The sequence below is a fragment of the Pseudophryne corroboree genome, chromosome 2 (assembly GCF_028390025.1).
Source record: "Pseudophryne corroboree isolate aPseCor3 chromosome 2, aPseCor3.hap2, whole genome shotgun sequence".
Classification (NCBI taxonomy): domain Eukaryota; kingdom Metazoa; phylum Chordata; class Amphibia; order Anura; family Myobatrachidae; genus Pseudophryne; species Pseudophryne corroboree.
This window is the reverse complement of record NC_086445.1, coordinates 110,459,602-110,484,218: the sequence shown is the minus strand read 5'-3', so window position 1 is coordinate 110,484,218 and position 24,617 is coordinate 110,459,602. Positions and strand designations below refer to the sequence as shown.

The following is a 24,617-nucleotide window of genomic DNA, read 5'->3' as shown; positions in this document are numbered from 1 at the left end:
ATGTGTTACGCATTTCTGACATGAACCCAAGTACCACATAAAAGGGGTTTTATTTTTGGGGAGAAAAAGCAGCCAGTGTTTTGTTCCCCCATCAGATGAATGAATGAAGTGTATAAAGTAGCGTGGGTTCCCCCAATAAGAAACTGGTAATTTCTAAAAAGTTACTGATGGCGTACCCTTTCCCGCCAGAGGATAGGTCACGTTGGGAGATATCCCTTAGGGTGGATAAGGCGCTCACACGTTTGTCAAAAAAGGTGGCACTGACGTCTTAGGATACGGCCACCTTGAAGGAGCCTGCTGATAAAAAGCAGGAGACTATCCTGAAGTCTGTATATACACACTCAGGTTATATACTGAGACCTGCAATTGCCTCAGCATAAATAGTGCTGCTGCAGCGTGGTCTGATACCCTGTCAGATAATATTAATACTCTAAGACAGGGAAAATAGTTTGCTAACATAGAGCATATTAAAGACGTCGTCTTATATATAAAGGATGCACAGAGGGATATTTGCCGGCTGGCATCCAGAATTAATGCAATGTCCATTCTGCCAGGAGGGTATTAGAAACCCGGCAGTGGACAGGTGATGCTGCCTATAAAAGGCACATGGAGATTCTGCCTTATAAGGGTGAGGAATTGTTTGGGGATGGTCTCTGGGACCTCGTATCCACAGCAACAGCTGGGAAGAAAATTTTTTTACCTCAGGTTTCCTCACAGCCTAAGAAAGCACCGTATTTTCAGGTACAGTCCTTTCGGCTTCAGAAAAGCAAGCGGGTCAAAGGCGCTTCCTTTCTGCACAGGGACAAGGGAAGAAGGAAAAAGCTGCACCAGCAGCCAGTTCCCAGGATCAAAAATCTTCCCCCGCTTCCTCTGAGTCCACCGCTTGACGTTGGGGCTCCACAGGTGGAGACAGGTGCGGTAGGGGCGCGTCTCGGGAACTTCAGGGACCAGTGGGTTTGCCCACAGGTGGATCCCTAGGTTCTGCAAATAGTATCACAGGGATACAGGCTGGAGTTCGAGGCGACTCCCCCTCGCCGTTACCTCACCTCAGCCTTGCCTGCTGCCCTCGGAGAAAGGTAGTACTGGCGGGAATTCACAAGCTGCACTTCCAGCAGGTGAAATCAAGGTACCCCTCCTTCAACAAGGCCGGGGTTACTATTCCAAAATGTTGTGGTACCGAAACCAGATGGTTCGGTGAGACCCATTCTAAAATTGAAAGCCTTGAACACTTATATACGAAGGTTCAAGTTCGAAATGGAATCGCTCAGGGCGATTATTGCAAGCCTGGAGAATTTCATGGTATCACTGGACATCAAGGATGCTTACCTGCATGTCCCTATTTACCCTCTTCACCAGGAGTACCTCAAAATTGTGGTACAGGATTGTCATTACCAATTCCAGACGTTGCCGTTGGTCTGTCCCCGGCACCGAGGTATTTACCAAGGTAATGGCCGAAATAATTATCCCGTACTTGGACGATCTCCTTATAAAGGCGAGGTCCAGGGAGCAGTTGTTCGGCGGAGTAGCACTATCTCGGGAAGTGCTACAACAGCACGGCCGAATTCTGAATATTCCAAAGTCGCAGCTGGTTCCTACGACGCGTCTACTGTTCCTGAGTATGGTTCTGGACACAGAACAGGATAAAAAGGTTTTCTCCCGGAGGAGAAGTCCAAGGAGTTGTCGTCTCTAGACAGAGACCTCCTAATACGTATACAGGTGTCGGTGCATCAATGCACGCAAGCCCTGGGAAGGATGGTAGCTTCTTACGAAGAAATTCCATTCGCCAGGTCCCATACAAGGATTTTCCAGTGGGATCTGTTGGACATGTGGTCCGGGTCGCATTTTCAGATGCATCGGCGGATAACCCTGTCTCCAAGGGCCAGGGTGTCGTTGTTGTGGTGGCTGCAGAGTGCTCATCTTCTAGGGGGCCGCAGATTCGGCATACAGGACTGGGTCCTGGTGCCCACGGATGCCAGCCTTCGAGGCTGGGGGGCAGTCACACAGGGAAGAAACTTCCAAGGCTATGGAAAAGTCAGGAGACTTCCCTACACATAAATATTCTGGAACTAAGGTGGTCATTCTGTGGGCCTTGGCGTCGGCCAGGCGTGTATCAGAATTGACAAAAGCCCTTATCTGTATTTTATATGGGAAAGGCGAAATTGAGGACTCGTTCCCAATTCCTTCCTAAGGTGGTATCAGTTTTTCATGTGAACCAACCTATTGTGGTGCCTGCGGCTACTTGGGACTTGGAGGATTCCAAGTTACTGGACGTAGTCAGGGCCCTGAAAGTATATGTTTCCAGGACAGCTGGAGTCAGGAAGACTGACTCGCTATTTATCCTGTATGCACCCAACAAGCTGGGTGCTCCTGCTTCTAAGCAGACGATTGCTTGCTGGATCTGTAGCACGATTCAACTTGCACATTCTGCGGCTGGACTGCCGCACCCTAAATCTGTAAAAGCCCATTCCACGAGGAAAGTGGGCTCTTCTTGGGCGGCTGCCCGAGGGGTCTCGGCTTTACAACTTTGCCGAGCTGCTACTTGGTCAGGGGCAAACACGTTTGCAAAATTCTACAAATTTGATACCCTGGCTGAGGAGGACCTTGAGTTCTCTCATTCGGTGCTACAGAGTCATCCGCACTCTCCCGCCCGTTTGGGAGCTTTGGTATAATCCCCATGGTCCTTACGGAGTCCCCAGCATCCACTAGGACGTCAGAAAATAAGATTTTACTCACCGGTAAATCTATTTCTCGTAGTCCGTAGTGGATGCTGGGCGCCCGTCCCAAGTGCGGACTGTCTGCATTACTTGTATATAGTTATCGTTTACTAAAAGGGTTATTGTTGAGCCATCTGTTGAGAGGCTCTGTTATGTTCATACTGTTAACTGGGTATCATATCACGAGTTATACGGTGTGATTGGTGTAGCTGGTATGAGTCTTACCCGGGATTCAAAATCCTTCCTTATTGTGTCAGCTCTTCCGGGCACAGTATCCTAACTGAGGTCTGGAGGAGGGTCATAGTGGGAGGAGCCAGTGCACACCAGGTAGTCCTAAATCTTTCTTAGCTGTGCCCAGTCTCCTGCGGAGCCGCTATTCCCCATGGTCCTTACGGAGTCCCCAGCATCCACTACGGACTACGAGAAATAGATTTACCGGTGAGTAAAATCTTATTTACATGGCAGCAGGGGTATCGCAAAGGCCGGTCATTGCGGGTTGCTGGATGACCCATGCCATTCATTCCTGGGCCACTCAAATTCATAGGGGCCTCTCAGGGAATATGCCCTTGGTCAATATGGTGACCCTCCTAAAACACATTCAGGACACTACACGTGTCCTCTGTGATTCGCTCAAGGAATAGGGGAACATTAATGGTAGGACTTCTGCCATGGCAGTGTTGGCACGCAGGGCCTTGTGGTTGCATCAGTGGATTGCGGATGCAGAATCCAAACGTAGTGTGGAATCCCTCCCCTTTTCTGGGGAATGGCTCTTTGGGGTTGAATTGGATACCTGGATTTCCACGCCTGGGAAATAATTGTTTCTCCCCTCTGGGGCCCCGCCGGCAAGATGCTCCTACCCGGGGCCGTCTGTCCGGTCCTTTTGGTCTCGCAGATTTCGATCTAAGGCCAGAGCTGCCTCCAATGCGACTAGAGGCACCAGAGGTAAGTCCAGAAAGCCTGCAAGCACCAGCTCTCAGGAACAGACCACCAGTTCTGCTTCCGCTAAGGCCTCAGCATGACGGTGCCCACCCAGCCCGAGAGGATCTCGAGGTGGGAGCTCGACTGTGTCACTTCAGCTGCGTCTAAGAGGCTTCATGCCAGGATACCTGGGTCAGAGATCTCGTTTCTCTGGGCTACAAGCTGGAATTCGACAGTACTCCTCCCCAACGATTTTTCAAGTCAAGCTTACCAGCTGTGGAGGATATGCAAGTTACATTGCAACAGGCTATCCTAAAGTTGGTCCAGTCCCACGTCATTGTTCCAGTACCAATACCGCAACGCGGCAAGGGGTTTTACTCAAACCTGTTTGTGGTGGACGGTTCGGTAAGACCCATTTTGAATCTAAAATCCTTGAATCCTTACTTGAAGGTGTTCAAGATGGAATCCCTGCGAGCAGGGATTGCAGGCCTGGTAGAACAGGAATTCATGGTCTCCTTGGATATCAAGGACGCCTACCTCCATATTTCGATTTGACCACCTCATCAGGCATACCTGCGGTTTGCCCTGCTGGACAATCACTTCTAATTCCAGGCACTGCCCTTTGGCTTGTCCATAGCTCTGAGGGTGTTCATAAAGGTGATAGCGAAGATGATGTTCCAGCTCCGGTTCCAGGGAGTCAACATTGTTCCCTACCTGATCAAAGCAAGATCCAGGGTGCTTTTGTTGCTCCATATCGACCGCACTATCCAACTTCTGTCACGCCATGGGTTGATCCTCAACTTACAGAAGTCCCATCTGGAGCCAACTCAGCGGCTTCTGTTCCTGGGAATGTTGATGGATACTGTGGCCCAGAAGGTGTTCCTACCAGAGGACAAGGCAAGAATACTTGAGGAGATGGTCGAGTGTCCATCCATCTTTGCATAAGATTATTGGAGAAGATGGTCGCCTCCTAAGAGGCGATCCAATATGGCAGGTTCCATGCCAGAAGTTTTCAGCTGGATCTCCTGAGCAAGTGGTCTGATTCACATCTTCAGATGCACCGAATGATACAGCTGTCGCCTCAGGCCAGAATTTCCCTCCTGTGGTGGGGGCAGTCCTCCAATTTATTGGAGGGCCGGAGTTTCGGAATTCAGGATTGGACCCTCCTCACTACAGATGCGAGTCTATGAGGATGGGGAACTGTCACCCAAGGGGCGCAGTTCCAGGGCTGGTGGTCAGCCCACGAAAGCCTCCTTCCGATCAACATTCTGGAACTTCGGGTGATCTGCAGTGCTCTGCTTCAGGCCTCTCCTCCTCTGCTCAAGGATCACGCGATCCAGGTACACTCGAACAACGCCACAACGCAACAAGAAGCTTCCCTGGTATTGCTCACGAACCAGGGACCCTCAGGCGAGGGCAGTGGATGCACTGACGTCGCCTTGGCCTTACCGGCTGGTCTACCTGTTTCCTCTGATTCCGTTACTTCCCAGGTGCTCAAGCGCATCAGAAATCTGGGAGCGCGGAACGCACGTATCAGCCTTCTGAGTTTCACTTGGGACGTTTCTTACGTTTCCTGCAGGCTGGTGTGGATAAGGGCTTACATCTGGGTTCTATTAAGGTCCAGATATCAGCCCTCTCCATTTTCTTCCAGAAGAAATTGGCAGTGTTTCCAGAAGTTCAGACCTTCTTGCAAGGGGTACTCCACATCCAACCTGCCTTTGTGCCGCCTACGGCACCCTGGGATCTGAATATAGTGCTGGAATTTCAACAGTCCTCCTGGTTTGAACCTCTGATGACGGTAGAAGACAAGTACCTCACGTGGAAGACGGTGATGTTACTGGCCCTGGCTTCTGCTTGACGTGTCTCAGAATTGGGGGCCTTGTCGTGTAAAAGTCCATATTTGGTCTTTTACGAGGACAGAGCAGAGCTCCGGACTAGGCAGCAGTTCCTGCCGAGGGTTTTCTCTGCGTTTCACTTGAATCAGCCTATTTTTTATTCCGTCCAGTTCTGACGCTTCTGCTCCTCTGGAGGCATTGGATGCTGTGCGCGCCTTGAAGATCTATGTCAAGAGAACGGTTCGGATCAGAAAGACGGATTCTTTGTTCGTGCTCTATGATGCCCAGAAAAAGGGTTGTCCTGCTTCAAAGCAGTCCATTGCTCATTGGATAAGGCTTACTATTCAGCAGGCCCATGTGTCAGCAGCCTTACCGTTTCCTAAGTCTCTGAAGGCCCACTCTACAAGATCAGTGGGTTCTTCAAGGGCAGCTGCCCGTGGTTTCTCGGCCTTACAACTATGACGAGCTGCTACCTGGTTGGGAAGAACACTTTTGTGACGTTCTACAAGTTTGATACCCTGGCCAAAGAGGATACCCAGTTTGGGCAGGCGGTGCTGCAGCAGTCTCCGCACGTTCCCACCCATTCTGGATGCTTTGGGACGTCCACATCGTACTGGATTCCCCAATATCCCTTATGGATGCTAGAGAAAATAGGATTTTAATTACCTACCGGTAAATCCTTTTCTCGTAGTCCATAAGGGATATTGGGCGCCCGCCTCAGTGCGTTGACTTTTCTGTAGGTTCTCTTTTATGTGGTTACCTGTTCAGCTGTTGCTGTTGTTGTTACCAGCCGTTGCTGGTTGTTATATGTTAGTGGTGTGCTGGTATGTTAATCTCACCACTCTTTGTTATCATATTTCCTTCTCTCATATATGTCCTAACTGCCTGTGGAAGGCGGCATAAAGGGGAGGAGCCAGCACACCCAGTTGAAGAAATTTAAAGTGCACTGGCTCCTTTGGACCCCGTCTATACCCCATCGTACTAGATTCCCCAATATCCCTTATGGACTATGCGAAAAGGATTTACCGGTAGGTAATTAAAATCCTATTTTGGTCCTGAATTGGAAAAATGGATTTCTCAGTCTACTGGGGGAAAGTCTGTATTCCTGCCATTGCCCGCACCAGTTCCTACATGGAAATACGCTGGACCAGCGTTCAAATCTTTTAGACCTCAGTCCTTTCGAGGCCATGCGAGAGTAACAACCATACAGAGTAGGTGTGGTAGAGGATGTGTTTTTTAACAAACCCCTAACCATCATCAGGACACAAAGGCCGCTGACAAGCCAGTGGCATGACGGGCTTCCAGTCCGTCTCGGATCGTCAGTAGTGGGTGCACGCCTTCAGATGTTCATTTGGTGTGATTTCAGACATCCACAGATGGGTGGATCTGCAATTTAGTGTTGAAAGGTTACTAAATAGAGTATGATTGTCTACCACCAATGCAGTTTGTCAAGATAGGCCTGCCTGTGTCAGGAGACAAAAAGGCGGTTCTGTAGACCGCAATTCAGTCTCTTGTAGATTCCGCAGTTTTGATTCAGGTTCCAGTTCACCAACAGGGTCAAGTTTATTATTCCAATCTTTTTGTAGTACCAAAGCTGGACGGCTCGGTCAGACTGATATGGAACCTGAAGGGGCTTCATCAGTATGTGACTTACTACAGATTGAAGATGGAATCCCTGCGGTCGGTGATTGCAGGTTTAGAACAACAGGAATTAATTATTTCAGTTGATCTCAAGGATGCGTACTTACACATTCCATTTGGCCACCACATCCGGCGTACTTAAGGTTTGCAGTACAACAAAACCATAATCAATTTCAGGCACTACCGTTTGGCCTCTCATCAGCGCCTCGGGTATTCACAAAGGTGGTGACTGTGGTAGCTCATCTCAGATCTCTGGGAGTGATAATAGTTCCGTGATTCGACGATCTTCTCATTAAGGCTTCGTCTCAACAAATACTCCTTCAACATGCCTTACTAACGTACATTGGAAGTCATTCCGAGTTGATCGCGCGCTAGCTGTTTTTAGAGCCATGCAAATGCATAGTCGCCACCCACGGGGGAGTGTATTTTCGCTTTGCAAGTGTGCGAACGCCTGTGCAGCCGAGCTCTGCAAAAACATTTTGTGCAGTTTCAGAGTAGGTCTGAACTTACTCAGACCTTGCGATCACTTCAGTCTTTTTAGTGCCGGAATTGACGTCACACACCTGCCCTCCAAACGCCCGGACACGCCTGTGTTTTCCCTACCACTCCCAGAAAACGGTCAATTGACACCCATAAACGCCCTCTTTCTGTCAATCTTCTTGCGAACGGCTGTGCGTATGGATTCTTCGTTAAATCAATAGCTCAGCAACGATCCGCATTGTAACCGTACGACTCACGTGCGCATTGGGGTGCATGCGCAGTGGAGACCTGATCGCAGTGAACATCGGCAGCGTGCGATCAACTCGGAATGACCCCCATTGTACTAGTTCAGCACTGTTGGATTGTCAACTTCAAGAAATCAAGCCTGGTTTCGTGTCAAAGAATTCAATTCCTAGGAATGATTCTGGATACGGTGGATCAACAAATTTACCTGCCAGAACAGAAAGCACAAAGTATTCGTCATCTAGTACTGTTAGTGCTCAAACCACGGACAGTCTCGGTGCACTTGTGCATTCGACTGTTAGGGAAGATGGTGGCGTCCTTCGAAGCGCCCCAGTTCGGAAGATTTCACTCACGTCCTTTTCAGCTAGATCTTCTAGCACAGTGGTCAGGCTCTCTAATCCAAATTCTTCAGATGGTGTGGTTGTCTCCAAGGGCCAGAGTATCACTACTCTGTTGGCTCCAAGTACAGCATCTCACCACGGGAAAACGGTTTGGAGTCTGGAATTGGATAATTCTGACGACGGACGCAAGTCTCAGAGGTTGGAGAGCAGTGGTCATACATCATCAATTTCAGGTCTCTGGTCAGACCGAGAAAGATTACTGTCAATAAATGTCCTAGAACTCAGGGCAATCTACAACGCTCTGCTTCAGGCAGTTCAAATACTCCAGTCTCAGACTGTTCAGGTTAAGTCAGAAAAAAGTGACGGCAGTTACATACATCAACAAACAAGGAGCGACTCGAAGTCGCATGGCCATGCGAGAAGTTGCTCGAATCCTGAATTGGGCCGAGCATCACCTAGTGATGTTGTCGGCAGTGTTCATTCCAGGAGTGGACAACTGGGAAGCAGATTATCTCAGCCATCAGGATTTTCATCCAGGAGAATGGGCTTTAAATCCAGAAGTGTTCCAGATGTTGGTCCAGTGATGGGGTTACCCACAGGTTGATCTAATGGCATCTCTCCAAAATCATCAAACACCCCATTATGTGTCCAGAACAAGAGATCCAAAGGCAGTGGCAGTGGAGTGGATGCTCTCACAATAGCATGGCCACACAGCCTTGTGTATCTGTTTCCACCATTTCCGCTGCTTCCTCAGTTGCTAAAGCGGATCAAAAGAGAATCCACAACCGTCATACTAGTGGCACCTCATTGGCCTCGAAGAGCGTGATTCTCGGATCTCCGCGGTCTACTCGCAAACTATCCGTGGCTGCTTCCGCTACGTCCAGACCTACTACAACAGGGTCCGTTCCTTTACCCCGATTTAGCGCGGCTGCGTTTGATGGGGTGGCTGTTGAACCCGCTCTCAAGACGAGAGGGCATTCCAGAGTCTGTTATACCAACCATGTTACGTGCTAGGAAACCAGTTACAGCAGCTCATTATCACAGGATTTGGCGAGCTTATATAGGTTGGTGTGAAGCATGGAAGTTTCCGACATCTTCTTTCAAGTTATCCCGCCTTTTGCTATTTTTACAGGCAGTGTTAGATGGAGGACTACATTTAGCTACACCAAAGTTGCAGGTCTCTGCCTTGTCAATTTTCTTTCAAAGGCGTTTGGCTCTTTTGCGTACAGTTCACACTTTCCTGCAAGGTGTCCTTAGAGTTCAACCTCCATTCCTACCACCTACAGCTACATGGAACTTGAATCTAGTTTGGGATTTTTTGCAGTCTTCAGTTTTGAACCCTTGCAACATGTGGATGTTAAGTTTCTAACTTGGAAAACAGTATTTCTCCTAGCCTTAGCTTCGGCAAGGCGTGTTTCAGAATTGCGTGCCTTGTCATGCAAGCCACCGTATCTGGTTTTTCATGATGACAGAGTGGAACTTCGGACGAATCCCGCTTTTCTACCGAAAGTAGTTTCATCTTTTCACATCAATCAACCAATCGTAGTTCCTGTTTTTTCAGAAGATTCAGGAACTCCACCTACTTTGGATGTGGTACGCGCACTCCGCATTTATGTATCCTGAACAGCAGCAGTACATAAAACGGATACATTGTCTGATGCAGTCAAGATAGGGTGGCCAGCTTCCAAACAGACCTTGGCTAGATGGATTAAGCTGACCATTCGTCAAGCGTATTTTCATGCTAGTCTACAACCGCCTGCATCCGTTTCAGCACATTCCACGCGTTCTATGGGAACGTCATGGGCAGCAGGTCGTGGAGCTTCTACGACGCAACTTTGCCGTGCAGCTACGTGGTCATCAGTGCACACGTTTGTGCGCTTTTACAAGTTTGATACGTTTGAGGCATCAGCATCTAGCTTTGGCCGTCTAGTGTTACAGGTTCTCCCGCCCAAGGGGGAAACTTTGGTATGTCCCAATAGTACTCCAGGGACCCCTAGTGGATGAAAAAGAAAAGAGGATTGTGGTACTTACCAGATAAATCCTTTTCTTTGAATCCACAGGGGGCACTGGACGCCCACCCAGAGCAGTTTCACCTGGCTTGTGGTAGTTCAGTAAATCTTATGGTAACACATTCTCACCGACTTGTTGAAATGTTAAGGTGATTGTTATCTATTGTTGTGTCAACTTTCTATTTGTCCGTTATGTTATGAGTCAACTTTGTAGTTGTCTGTTATGTTATAATGTTATATGTAATTCTCCATTGATCATCCTCTCTATCGCTCCTGTTCGTCTCGGTAAAAAAACACTGAGGAATCATGGGAGTATGGAGGGGGTGGAGGGTTACTAATTTAAATATTTAATTGTGCCTATCCCTGCTAATGCCCCGTCCATATCCCAAGAGTACTCCAGTGCCCCCTGTGGATTCAAAGAAAAGGATTTATCTGGTAAGTACCAAAATCCTCTCTTTTTTTTTTCTTTGATTAAAATTGTTGAAGATGACATGGCTAAGCATCTTAAATTGATTTGGTTAAACACTAAGTGTACATTATTTTTCCCTTAAATGTAATGCTTCACATCATCCTGTAGTTAAATATAATAGATTAACATTTTAATGTTAACTATTTTTGCTCTATGTACATATTTTGCCATTTTATCTGACCTGAAGTCTATTGTGTATTTTTATGTCAAGGTTGAGAGTAATCCCAACCTTCAGCTAATATACGTTGAGTGCTTGAGGTTATGTGGGAACTGGCTTGCGGAAACCTGCCTGGAGAGCCCTACTATCATTATGAAGAACTATCTGGAGAAGGTAACAGTCAACATTCATCGCACAAGCAGAAAACTGCTCGTCAGCTCTTGGAAACATAGAACCCATCGTGACATGCCATAGGTTGCTGGCCTCTGGTCTAGCAATGGAAACCTATTGTCATAGCCCAAGACTCATTATTAAGCCAGGGAAATAATGTGGTGTTTCTGTTGCTACTTATCCTAGAGATGTAAAATAACAATTAGAGAACACTATGAAATCTATACAGTAATCTCCCTTACTCCCAGATAGTGTTGCAGTATTTAATGAATCCCACAGTTAAAAAGGAAGAAAATGGATTTGCAGCAATTACGGTGTTTATTTTCTATACCTTGTTTTACATAATGCCTGGGTCTATTTTGCTACTATATTTACCTAACATTATACTGCAGCAGTATATACAATAAAATGTAAAATAAGGGGCATGTTTATTAAATGATGAAAATACCATTCACTGAGTATCAATAGCAGTAGCCATCACTGGGACTCTTATGTATGCACAGATGTAGTTATTTATGTCCTTGTGTTACTCAGGCAGTGGATGTAGCAGAGAGTTACAGGAATGGCAGCTGTGACCGGCTGCAGGATAGCAGGATGAAGGCTTTCCTGTCACTGGCGCGTTTCTCCGATGCCCAGTACCAGAGAATTGATAACTACATGAAGTCCTCGGAGTTTGAAAACAAGCAGGCCTTGCTGGCAAAGGCTAAGCAGGAGGTGGAATTAATAAGGCAACACAAGGTTCAGACCAACAGGTAGATCATTTATTGTTATCCCATCCATTGAGTGTTCAACTTGTGTTCAACTTATGATATGGATCTGTTTTCATTCGATTTCATTTTTAATATAACTGATACAGCTGAGACTGATTCATTTAACTTACATGATATTAACAGATATGTCCTCATACATCTTTGCTGCAGTCACGCCAAACATCCCCTCTTGGCACACCTGGTTGAGTGAGAATCTTCTAGCTTTGGGCGTCTTTTTTTTTTGCCGAAAATGTGTCTTAATCGCACGTAATGCGACTAGGACGCACAAGGACACTGACACTTGTATGTATATATATATATGTGCGACTGAGTCTCTGAATCTGTATACACAGTGTAGCAGCCGCAACTTTTCTCCAATACAAGTTCTATTCTGCTCCGTATACAGACTCAGTCACACACAGTATACAAGTGTCCCATATCACACTACTCAGCTCAGTCTCCTCGTGCGTCCGGGCCGCATTGTTGCGACTAAGATGCATTTTTGGCAAAAAAAATGCCCAACGTTAGCAGAGCTGCATTGGACCTGGCAGCTCACTCACGGCAGGCATCTCGCACTGAATGGCGTATTGAGGCTGGATGTATGAGGACACATCTGTATGCACAATTTTAAGAAAAGTACCGTACGGTTCACTTCTCCTCTCAGAGCGTCTCAGTCGCACCAGCCTTCTCACGCTGTATGGCGTATAGACGCTAGGTGCATGGGGACACATCTGTGTAATTGGAGTGCTATGGGATGATTTTAGAAAGTGATTCTCTGATTAGCTCTAATATGCATGATAAGGTAAGTACATAAGATCTCAGGATGAACACATTCTTCCGTTTCTTCAGCATTTCCTGTGATGTTCAGCATGTGACTCCTTATTCATGCTAGAAGGTAAATGCAGCTCAGTACCCAGTGCTAGCTCAGTATATTTGTTCGCATCTAGCTGGGACCATTCACCCACTGTATGTATTTGTTTATTATTATGCAGGCTGTAAGGTTCAGCAGTGTGACTGGTTAGCTGCAGGTTCTCGTTCAGTTACAGCACAGTTATGTGGGCACAGCAAGAGATTGTGTCTTAGGGGTTTGTGTACTAAGCAGTCATAAGAGTGGAGAAGTTGCCCATGGCAACCAATCAGCTGCTCTGTATCATTTTAAAGTATGCAAATTATAAATGTTACTTCAGTGCTGATTGGTTGCCATGGGCAACTTCTCCACTAGCTCACTTCTGCGTTCTTTTCACTGCTTAGTACATATACCCCTTCGATAAAGTAAGCCAGGCCTGTCGTATTAAAGAAACATGTATCCTAGAATGTAAGATATACTGTATTACATTGTCCTGAAAAAAGGTTGGAGAAACCTTCACGTGGTGCTATGAGAAACCAGAGTAAGCAGCTGTTTAAAGGAGAGTGTAAATCTCCTAACACTAGATGGAGTATATACAGTAATGTGTGTTACAGAGAAAAACACCATTAAAAACATACTTTCCTACTCTCCCGGAATGGCCGGGAGGCTCCCGAAAATCGGGTGGCGCTCCCTGCCTCCTGGCAAGTCTGCTGTAGGCAGCTGCCATGCGTCCACTGCCCCCCACAGAAACCCACTTACCAATTACACAATTACACGATTTGTGATTAATTGCATCATCATGGCCCCGCCCCCCACTCCGTAATAGCAGCATTGTGTGACGGGGCCAGGACCAGGTAGGGCAGATGTAAAATGTGCACAGAGATTTAGATTTGGGACACACTTGTCCTAGCTCAAATCTAAATTGCAGTTTAAATGTAAAGCTGTCCAGCATTTGTGGGCTGTGTGCAAAAGCAGCCAGTATATACGCTGTGTGTGGAAAAAAGAAAGCACTGAATAAATAGAAGAGCATTTCAAAACAAACCTGATTTACAACTAATTTGTTTCAGTTACATATAATTGTCACAAAGCCCACATATAAGCCCCAATGCGTATTTTACACCGGTATTTTTAGGGTTGTCCTCTCCACTTGAATCAACCACTTCTGCAACCAATCCAGCCTGGAATCACTGCACACATACTGATTAGAAATCATTGATCCACACATTGACTGTTTGGTTGGGGGAATGAGGCACTATGGTATACGTTAAAAGAAATGAGAGATTACTGATTACGTATGTGAAAGTATGCCAAGGCAAAGGAAGGTTTAGACAGGTTGTGTTCTATATGGAGTAAGGTTCACTTACGTAATTGATCATTTTGGGCTATGAGTTCCTGGGGTACACAAGTTGTGCTTGTCTGGTGGCAGGTATACCATAAAGGTGCAGCGGGAGCTGGAGCTGGACGAGTGTGAAATCGCCGCTCTGAGGGAGGACAGGAAGCGCTTTCTGTGCACCGCCATAGAGAACTACATCAGCTGCCTGGTGTCCGGAGAGGAGCACGACATGTGGATCTTCCGGCTCTGCTCCCTCTGGCTGGAGAATTCCGGGGTGGCTGAAGTGAATAGTGCCATGAAGGTTTGTCACATCCACGCTTTATTGTGTTATCGTAGATTATCGTATTATGTTATCGTAGATTTTACTGATGTATATGTGTTTGTTTAGGAAATCTCTACTTAGAAATCAGACATGTTTTGTACCTGTACAGATGGAAGTTATTTCCTTGCTTGTGTTGGCCTATTGTATTTAGTTTCTGTTTACTGAGAAACTCAGTTTTGTTCCTGGATTGAAGTAAGGATAGAGGGGTAAGGGGAATGTTAAATAGGAGAAGGTTGCAGTAGTCAAGGTGGGAGATGATGAGAGAGAGTGTGGAAAAGGGATGTGGCAGCATTGTGTAAGATAAGTGACAACATTTCTGGGGCACCATGGTGGGGAGAGAGACTGTTTAGGAGGAATAAAGCAGAGGGTTGGGTCACGTGTGATACAAAGGCAACAGGCTCTGGAGACGGAGGAAACTGATGTTACTGAGTGGTGGTGATGATTTTAGGAGGAGGGAATATCATAAGCCCTATGTTGAACTTAAGGTAGCATTGGTACATTTAGACATAGCATAGAGAAAGTTGGTTACATAAGAGTACAGAATGGACAGGTAGAGGAGGAGAAATAGACTTGGGCCTCAGTGTAGAGGTGGCACTGGAGACTGAATGAGCAAATTAGTTCCCCAAGAGAAGAGAAAAGCATGGATGTTCCAGAGTTAGAGGCACCAAAGAAGCCCTTATATACTGTAGGTAGAAAATTAACCAGGAAAGACCTGTGTCTCAGAGACTGATACCCCTTTCACGCCGCACAAATAACCCGTTATCGACCCGGCATGTTGCCAGGTCGACACGGGTTGGCGTGCGGTGTAAAAGGGGCATAGCCGAAATCGCGGGTCGCCTGACCCGGCAATTCAACCCGGGAATAAAGCAGTGTTATACCTGGGTTGAATACCGGGTCAGTGGCTGCGTAAACGGGCTCTCGGGTCGATGCGTCCTGGGACCCGTTTACTACAACAGGGAGAGGCGGCGCGAAGATGATCTCATCTCCCAGCTCCGCCCCCCGCTGCTATAGCAACCCACCCGGCATATTGCCGGGTCAGGGGAGCCTGCAGCAGTGGCCAATGCCGGATCCCACCCGGGAAGAACACGTTTCCAATTCCCGGGTGGGATCTGGCATTGGCACTGTGAAAGGCGTATAATTGAGAGATATCCAAGAGGATGAGTGTGGAGAAGTGTCCCCTAGACTTTGCTGTAAGTAGATCAGTGATCATTTTTCACAAAATCATTCATATTGCAGAGCATCATGAATGGGGTGAGAGGAGAGAATGTGAGATAAGTGGTTGTACACAAGTCCCTCAAGTAGTTTAGAGGTAAAAGGGATGGAGGGAAACAGGGCATAGCTGAGAGAGGTGCTGGGGTAAATAGATGGTTTCTTTAGATTGGTGAGATGAGCATGTGCCTGAAGTAGCATGGAAATGCGCCACTAGAAAGAGACAGGTTGTGCAGGTGAGCTAGAGATGGACATGCAGTGGGGGAGAGGGAGCGTAGAAGCTGGGAGGGAATGGGGTGGAGGGGACAGGTTGTAGGGTGAGATGATGAGGTAAGTGCAGAAACTTATCAATATACCCTGTTACATAGCTGTCTTAACAGCATTGTGGGCCCTTGGCAAAGCGATGCATTGGGGCCCCTATCCACCAATTCACGGGGGAAAATGTAAAAAAAAAAAATCATAGCTTACTCCTCCTGAGGTCCTGTGTCGTCCGTCCACATGCTTCCGTACAGTGAATGGCTGTCAGCACTCTGGTGCATAACTCCAGCCATCCACCAATTAGCATGCTGACAGTGTATAATTCACAATCAGAGTTTCCAGGCAGCATCCTGCCTCCAAAGAAGCTACAGAGGCAAAAGCCTGCCTTTGCTCAAAGACCCCTAGAACCGTAGGGCCCTCTGGCAGCTGCCCAGTAAGCCTGTAAGTGAAGATGGCCCTGCCCTGTTAAAATCATTTGTAAGTTATGGTGCTCACTTTCCATATGTTCCACATACAGAAGGATTCACAGAAGATTCCCTCTCACAAGTTCCTGCCGCTAATGTACCAGCTGGCTGCTCGTATGGGAACCAAGAAGATGGGGAGAGAGGATTTCCATGAAGTGCTCAATAATGTAACTATACAGCCCAGGTCACTTAAGTGCTTATAACGGAACTGCGTCACCAGATAATTCTTTTTGAATTACCGTTTAAATAGTCAAGGGTGACGTGATTATTTTAGCACTCTAATGAATGTTTGGAATTGCTGCTTTCTGTATGTCACACATAAGGATAACAAAGCCCTGTAATAGTTTTGTTTTTCACATTTCATAGTAAAGGGTTACTACCACATCCCATATATTAATATAAATTTCTGGCTGAGATGAGCTCTATGTTGACCACACGCATTTCATTGTTTTAACCAAACATATATACAGAGTCGGTCACACTCAATTTACAAGTGTCACAAATCAAATTTATCGTCACAGTCACTTTGTGCGTCTTAGTCGCACTGCGTTGCAACTAAGAATTGCAGAGGACATGGTGGGTAACACGTGCCAGGAACCTCACGCTGCATGGTGTACTGAGGCTAGATGTATGAGGACACGGCTATAGTACTCTGCTTATGCTGGTCATTCCGAGTTGATCGCTAGCTGCATTCGTTCGCTGTGCAGCGATGATGCAAATAATCGGCACTTCTGCACATGTGTATGCGGCGCAATGCGCACGCACGACGTGCTATTACAAGGAACGATGTAGTTTCACACAGGGTCTAGCAAAGCTTTTCAGTCGCACTGCTGGCCGCAGAGTGATTGACAGGAAGAGGGCTTTTCTGGGTGTCAACTGACCGTTTTCAGGGAGTGTTCAGAAAAACACAGGCATGCCAGCAAAAACACAGGCGTGGCTGGGCGAAAGCAGGGCATGTTTGTGACGTCAAAACAGGAACTGAATGGTCTGAAGTGATCGCAAGCGCTGAGTAGGTCTGAAGCTACTCTGAAACTGCACAAATTTTTTTTGTAGCCACTCTGCGATCCCTTCGTTTGTCCTTCTGCGAAGCTAAAATACACTCCCAGTGGGTGGCGGCATAGCGTTTGCACGGCTGCTAAAAACTGCTAGCGAGCGAACAACTCGGAATGACCACCAAAGTGTCTTCTCCATATCTCCATTTATCACTAAAGGAAAGTAGAAACACTTGATGTTGGTACAATGTTTGTCTGTGATTCAGGCCAGTCAATGTAGCCCAGTAAAGCAGACACATTTCTCTATTCTCTGGCAGCTGATCAGCAGAACCTCTTTGGATCACCCTTACCACACACTCTTCATTATTCTGGCTCTGGCAAACGCCAATAAAGATGACCTCCTGATGAAGACAGAGATGGTTAAAAGGGGCGGCCGCCTCACCAAGAATGCCCCCAAGAAGATATCCCAAATTGACGAGGTTGTATATTATTGCCTAATTTCCTAAGTGATCTTGCACATGGAGAGTTAAATATCCCTGGCACTTAAACATGATTTTTCTTTGAACACCGTAACTTTGGATCTCGTAATAATGTCTGGCACAGTTTCCTTAACCACATTATGTGGGTGTGAGATAGATAAACATGCTTAAATATTAATTGGCTTTCCATGAACTGAACTTATTGTACTTCACTGGCATCATGTCGCTCTTGATGATACAGCCATATAAAAATCTAATTCTCTCACAAGAGCAAAAAGATGAAAAAGTGATCGCTTCCCACAAAGTATGAGATGAATGCTCTTCATATTCTCATATATTCTCATAGACTCAAAGGGGGAGATGTATCAAGCCTTGGAGAGAGATAAAGTGGGGACATTGCCCATAACAAGCAATCAGCTTTCTGTGACATGATAGGTACAGTAGATGCTGATTGGTTTCTATGGGCAACTTCTCCACTGGTCTTCTTTTTCACTGCTTGATAGATCAGCCTCTGTATCTCTCTCTCTCCAAGGCTTGATACATCTCCCATTTAAAGTATTGAAACTTTACGTTCCATCCCAAATGAGTTAATTGTGTGTTGTCTCTGTTTCCACTATTTAGCCATTAGATCCCCAAAGTTGCCTCCACCCACATCCGCTGATGTGGGTGGAGGCAGCCGGATGTAATGACCCCCGAGATCGCCAGAGGTGCGAAATGCCGACCAATCTTGAAAGATTTTTAAATGGGCAATCACTTACAAAGCATGGTTTTGCCTTGTAAGTGATTGCCCCTTAAAAAAAACATCAGAGATTGGCAAGCATCTCGCACCTCCGGCGATCTTGGACATCATTACATCTGACCCCATATATGAATTGATAGTGAATGAAGCATACCGGAAGACAAATAAACAAGTTAAAAAAAATTTTTTAAGATTGGCTGTTCCCACTGGTGAATTCCATGGACCACCAGAGTCCAACATGAATGCTCATATAAGAACAAGAAACAAGTTACTTATGTGTATTTATGCTCCGTTCTGTGTGTTCCTCTTCCACTATACAGAAATCCTCCTTAAAACACTTTTAAATTGAATGTTTAGTTCCAAGTAGTAAGAAAACTAGGTGCCAAGGCTTTGAGTAAAGGTGTAGAAGCTGCTCAGGGGGGCTAGAACCTTCCACTGCTTTATCACTTCTCCAGGCTTAATACATCTGCCCCTCAGTCCTTAAGGCAGCCTAAGGCTAGGGCCACACATAGGGGCCAAGTGGGTCCCGTTCAGCGGGACTGGCTTGTCCGCAAGGAGACTGCACATGGGCGGCAGTCCCAGCATGCTGCGGTTGGGCCAGATGATAGGACGGCGGGATTTCAATGAGAACGCATACAGTTCAAGGTCTGTGTTGACAAAGTGCGGCCATCAGGCACTCTGTGCCATTGAAATCCCGTGCGTCACTGGCCGGATCCTGTTCTGCGGGTTACCGCAGAACAGGATTCGTGTGCACACAAAACCCCCCTCCCGGTCAAGCGCGCTTGGCCGCTGTGTGTGGCCCTAGCCTTACAGTCTTGGTTTTAATGAGATCCATGCTTGTGCACAGATGGTGTAATCCAACTGACTGAGGTACTTATTTAGGTCACCTTTGTATGGATATCCTTAAAACCTGAACTGTTAAGGTGCCTTGAGGGATGAGTTTGGGAACCTCTGCTATAGAGTGAGGAACTCCAATAAAGAGTCTAATCACCATGTAATTCTGTCTATAATAGATGGTAATGTCCTTGATGCATAGCACTGATATGACATAGGACATAGATAAATTCCTCTCAATCCAGCAAGACGTTTGTCAAAGTAAAAATCATCTATCAGTGGAGGAAGTGCCTTGTGAATAGTAGAGCGTTATAGTGGTATCCCATGTGCAGTAGGCATGGCTTGTTTTTACCAGTGCACATACGAACAGAGCTATTGATAGGATGCTTCTTGAGTTTTACCATAAAGAAACGTAAGGAAAATAGTATCTGAACTATAGGTCGACAGTCAGTAGGTCAACCACTAATGGTCAACATTTAAAAATTAGATAGTGCTTATGGTCTACATGTACAAATGGTCGACACACAATGGTTGACACAACTTTTTAAGTGTTTTTCTATTGCAGTTTTCCTACCTTATTCATACTTCACCCTCCAGGCGGACTACGATTTGAGAATAGTAAACTTTGCCCACAGCATGCAAGTGGACGCGGTGCAATAATAGGGGTTCTCTGACAGAAAATCAGCAGAAAAAAAAAGTGTCAACCTTTTTTGTGTCAACCATTTTCCATGTCAACCTTTTCATATGTCAACCTATTGTACCTGTTGATCATTTCCATTGTCTACCTTTTACATGTCGAACTTTTCCATGTTGACCATATGGAGTAGACATATTGACTGTCGACCTAATGATCTACACCCAAAGAAAATAACCCTGCAGTATTCTGCATATTCCTGTAGGACCGCATGGAAGCTGCATGCAGCATAGTGAACACAATAAGGAAACACAGAACTCACATGGTGCGGGACGTCGAGAGGCTCTGTGATGCCTACATAATATTAGCCAACCTGGACGCCAACCAGTGGAAAGCTCAGCGCAGTAAGTACAGCCTTACATTTATGATATGTGAACTAGATGCCAGTGTACAGGGACCACAGAGCCCTTCATCAGATATAAATAATATGTATACAATTCTAGATCTGTCCTGCAGATCAGCAGTTGTGCACTTTCATAAATGACCCTTTGGCTCTGTAGCTTTCCTGTAGATAGAAAAGATAGCTGGTTAATGCAGGTGGTAAGATGACAGCAACACCTCCTGTGTTCAGCACAAAACCATCTAGACAACTTCTGGAGCAATAAAGCCGACACCGTTTTCATTAGGGTCCTGTGAAATTGCTTTCTAAGTGTGGTAATATTTATTTTTTCTATACTACAGAAGCCATACCTATCCCATCCGATCAGCCCATCACTAAGCTGAGCAATTTACAAGATGTTGTTATTCCGACCATGGAACTAAAGGTATGATGACTCCAGTGTCTATTACTGTACTAGTTACATGGCTATAGAATGAACGTTTTCGCATACAGCGCATATGCAAATACGCATTTATGCATTGTTGTGTATGTCCACACCGAACTTGGTCGGGTCTGTCTCTCCGTGAAATTGGGCGTTTTGGGGCAGTGATATTGGAAGTGCGCATAACCACCACGTCTTGTGGAAGTCTTATGTGAGTGTAGCCAAAGCTCCATGCGATCCCAAGTCATGCATATGGGAAGCCTGTTTCTGACGGTTCTCCGGCACTTAGTATGGGGCCTCCGCACAGCTAGTGATGGCTGTGCGGAGGCTTGTGTAAAATCAATGGGTAGCGCGGATTTGCTCTTACAGACACACGGCTATTTCCATTAGCATATAGTAGAAAATCAGGCTTCCGCGGCTGCCCGCAGCAACAGCCACTTTGCCTGCAACTCACCCCCATATATTCAAGATTTCTCCTGTATCATATAATAAAAGTCTCCATTGGAGAACATCTTCAGAGTGTCTTGTGTACAACATTAAAACTGGAAGAAGGGAGGCACTTTGGCTTGGTCAGGTTTGGCTGTCCGTCTGCAGATAGCCTCCTGTTACTGTGGGATAAGTTTGTGTCTAATTTTGTACTCGCTGTATGTTATCTTTCCTCGTGTACATAAAGTTTCCACTTTTAAAATGTTTGTATACTTATCTCAGTCTGGTCACTAGCGGCAGTGTTCTATTATATTGTATGACCCAGTGATGACATTGCTCTGTGTCTCTGCATGGAGAGCTTCTGCAGAAGCAGTAAGTGCTATAACATGATGAAACGTAACACATCATTACACGGGGTTGCTGACAGCGTAATGTTACTTCCACAAGCAGGGTATGTGAGTGTGAATGAATAAAATGACAGCTGCATTCCTCCTGATCTGCTTATGTTTCATCTGCTCAGGTTGATCCCAGCGGGAAGTATGAAAACTTGGTGACAATTAAATCTTTCAGTCCTGAGTTCCGCTTGGCTGGAGGCCTGAATCTTCCAAAAATAATTGACTGTATGGGTTCAGACGGGAAAGAGAGACGACAGCTTGTCAAGGTATTGCCCACTTTCCGGCTTTTAATGATTTGAGCCTTCATCTCACTGTATTTACTGAATTCTTATTGGGGTCTATCTGAATAAAGCAACCACCTTACAGTATGTACAGACTTATAGGGTAATTCCATTTAAAATTGAGTATTCTAGTTTTGTTGGAACATCCTAATGAAAATCCAGTCCCTAATGATTTACTACCTGGGATTTGTGTGTACATGATATGTTCCCACAGACCTCGCTCATCACTTCTTCGTTAACATAAGTTGCACAATATTTAGACTTTTCTGTAGTATCATTTTAATCTAATGATATGTTATGTATATATTTAGATTCAGCACAAGTGAATTTGCATTGTCTAGACAGTCTCCCATATTGCCCTACTGTAAGTGTGTTTATACAGTAGGGACGAATCTGTGCTATAAATAGAAGCTTACAGGCCAGGTACCATTCATACGATTACCCCGGGCAGCAGAAACTGTGGATGTTCTCCTTAGTTAGTCTTTATTTAGTCTTTGGGGCAGTACAGATGGTGTAATGGTTAGCATTACTGCCTCACAGCACTGAGGTCATGGGTTTGATTCCCACCATGGCTCTAACTGTGTGGAGTTTGTATGTTCTCCCCGTATTTGCGTGGGTTTCCTCCAGGTACTCCGGTTTCCTCCCACACTCCAAAAATATACTGGTAGATTAATTGGCTCCCAACAAAATTAACCCAAGCATGAATGTGTTTCTGTGTACATGTGGTAGGGAATATAGATTGTAAGCTCCACTGGGGCAGGGACTGCTGTGAATGGGGACATATTCTCTGTACATCACTGCGGAATATGTGTGCGCTATATAAATAACTGGTAATAATAATAATAATATTTAAATGCTTTGACTAAGAACAGTGGACTGAAGTAGTTTCTGCTTCATACACTTATGTGCATCATGTTACATTTGTTGTATACATATTATACAGCGGTGTAACAGTCCATCACTGGCCCATGGTAAAATTATTGAGGAGGGACAGCAAAGGTGGTCCATCAACACTCTGCTCCTCGGTCCTATTGCTGGGTCCGTCAAGGGCAAACCCTATTTGGATTTTCATCAGTTCTGGAAGAGTACAACAAGGGCCTTGGTATCAAATGATTCAGCATCACATTTTCCCACTAACTGGGTCAATGGTGGTCATTCCGAGTTGTTCGCTAGCTGCATTCGTTCGATGTGCAGCGATGAGGCAAAAAAAGGCACTTCTGCGCATGCGGCGCAATGTGCACGCGCAACGTACTATTACAACGAACGATGTAGTTTCACACAGGGTCTAGCGAAGCTTTTCAATCGTTCTGTTGACCGTAGAGTGATTGACATGAAGTGGGCGTTTCTGGGTGTCAACTGACCATTTTCAGGGAGTGTTCGAAAAATGCAGGCGTGGCTGGGCAAACGCAGGGCGTGTTTGTAACGCAAAAACAGGAACTGAATAGTCTGAAGTGATCGCAAGCGCTGAGTAGGTATTGAGCTACTCTGAAACTGCACAAAAAAACTTTGTAGCCGCTCTGCGATCCTTTCGTTCACACTTCTGCTAAGCTAAAATACACTTCCACTGGGAGGCGGCATAGCGTTTGCGCGGCTGCTAAAAATAGGATTTTGGTACTTACCAGGTAAATCCTTTTCTTTGAATCCATAGGAGGCACTGGAGTACTCTTAGGGATATGGACGGCTTTAGCAAGAACAGGGCACTGAATATTTAAATTTAGAACTCTCCTCCCCTCCATATCCCAGAGTACCTCCGTGTTTTTTACTGAGCCGAACAGGAGCGATAGAGAGGTTGACAATGGAGAAGTACATATAACATAACGGACAACAATAAAGTTGACACATAACGTTACTGACAACTAAACAGTTGGCACCATAACCGAGAGCACTTGAAACTTGAACCAGTCGGTGAGAATGTGTTACCATAAGATCCCCTGAACTTACCACAAACCAGGTAAAACTGCTCTGGGTGGACGTCCAGTGGCCCCTATGGATTCAAAGAAAAGGATTTACCTGGTAAGTACCAAAATCCTATTTTCTTTTTCATCCACTAGGGGTCACTGGAGTACTCTTGGGACGTACCAAAGTTTCCCCCGTGGGCGGGAGAGCTGTTTGGCACCTGTAACACTAGGCGGCCAAAGCTAGATGCTGATGCCGCAAAAGTATCAAACTTGTAACTGCGCACAAACGTGTGCACTGATGACCATGTAGCCGCACGGCAAGGCTGCGTCGTAGAAGCCCAACGACCAGCTGCCCCTGAAGATCCCACAGAACGTGTGGAATGAGCTGTCACTGATGTAGGCGGCTGTAACCTAGCATGAAGGGTAAGCCTGACGTATGGTCAGTTTAATCCATCTGGATAAGGTCTGCTTAGAAGCTGGTCAACCCATCTTGGCAGCATCATAGAGAACAAACAACGTATCCGTCTTACGAACTGTAGACGGTCGGGCTACATAAAACGCGTAGTGAGCGTACTACATCCAAAGTTCCAGAATCTTCTGTTAACACAGGAAGTACTATTGGTTGATTGATGTGAAAAGATGACACTACCTTTGGCAAGAAACCGGAATGCGTCCGAAGTTCCGCTCTGTCATCATGAAACACCAAATACGGTGGCTTGCATGACAAGGCACCCAAATCTGAAACACGCCTTGCCGATGCTAAGGCTCGGAGAAAAATAGTTTTCCAAGTGAGAAACTCAATAACCACTTTGTTGTAAGGGTTCAAAATATGAAGACTGTAAGAAATCCAAAACCAGATTCAAGTCCCATGGCGCTGTAGGAGGAATGAATGGAGGCTGTACTCTGAGTACACCTTGCAGAAAGGTGTGTACAGACGGCAATAGAGCCCATTGTCTTT

At 46.0% G+C, this 24,617-nt stretch overlaps 1 protein-coding gene across 3 annotated transcripts in view; it reads left to right on the top strand.

The window, feature by feature from the left end:
- Nucleotides 1–24,617, top strand: part of ATM (ATM serine/threonine kinase) — a 434,777-nt gene that overhangs the window by 363,066 nt on the left and 47,094 nt on the right. For all 3 annotated transcript variants that reach the window (XM_063951603.1, XM_063951598.1, XM_063951604.1), the window contains exons 48-55: nucleotides 10,862–10,981; nucleotides 11,513–11,730; nucleotides 14,001–14,208; nucleotides 16,214–16,327; nucleotides 17,470–17,631; nucleotides 20,104–20,242; nucleotides 20,580–20,662; nucleotides 21,606–21,746. In XM_063951603.1, the coding sequence (XP_063807673.1) occupies nucleotides 10,862–10,981; nucleotides 11,513–11,730; nucleotides 14,001–14,208; nucleotides 16,214–16,327; nucleotides 17,470–17,631; nucleotides 20,104–20,242; nucleotides 20,580–20,662; nucleotides 21,606–21,746 (1,185 nt within the window). The remainder of the gene's footprint in view (nucleotides 1–10,861; nucleotides 10,982–11,512; nucleotides 11,731–14,000; nucleotides 14,209–16,213; nucleotides 16,328–17,469; nucleotides 17,632–20,103; nucleotides 20,243–20,579; nucleotides 20,663–21,605; nucleotides 21,747–24,617) is intronic.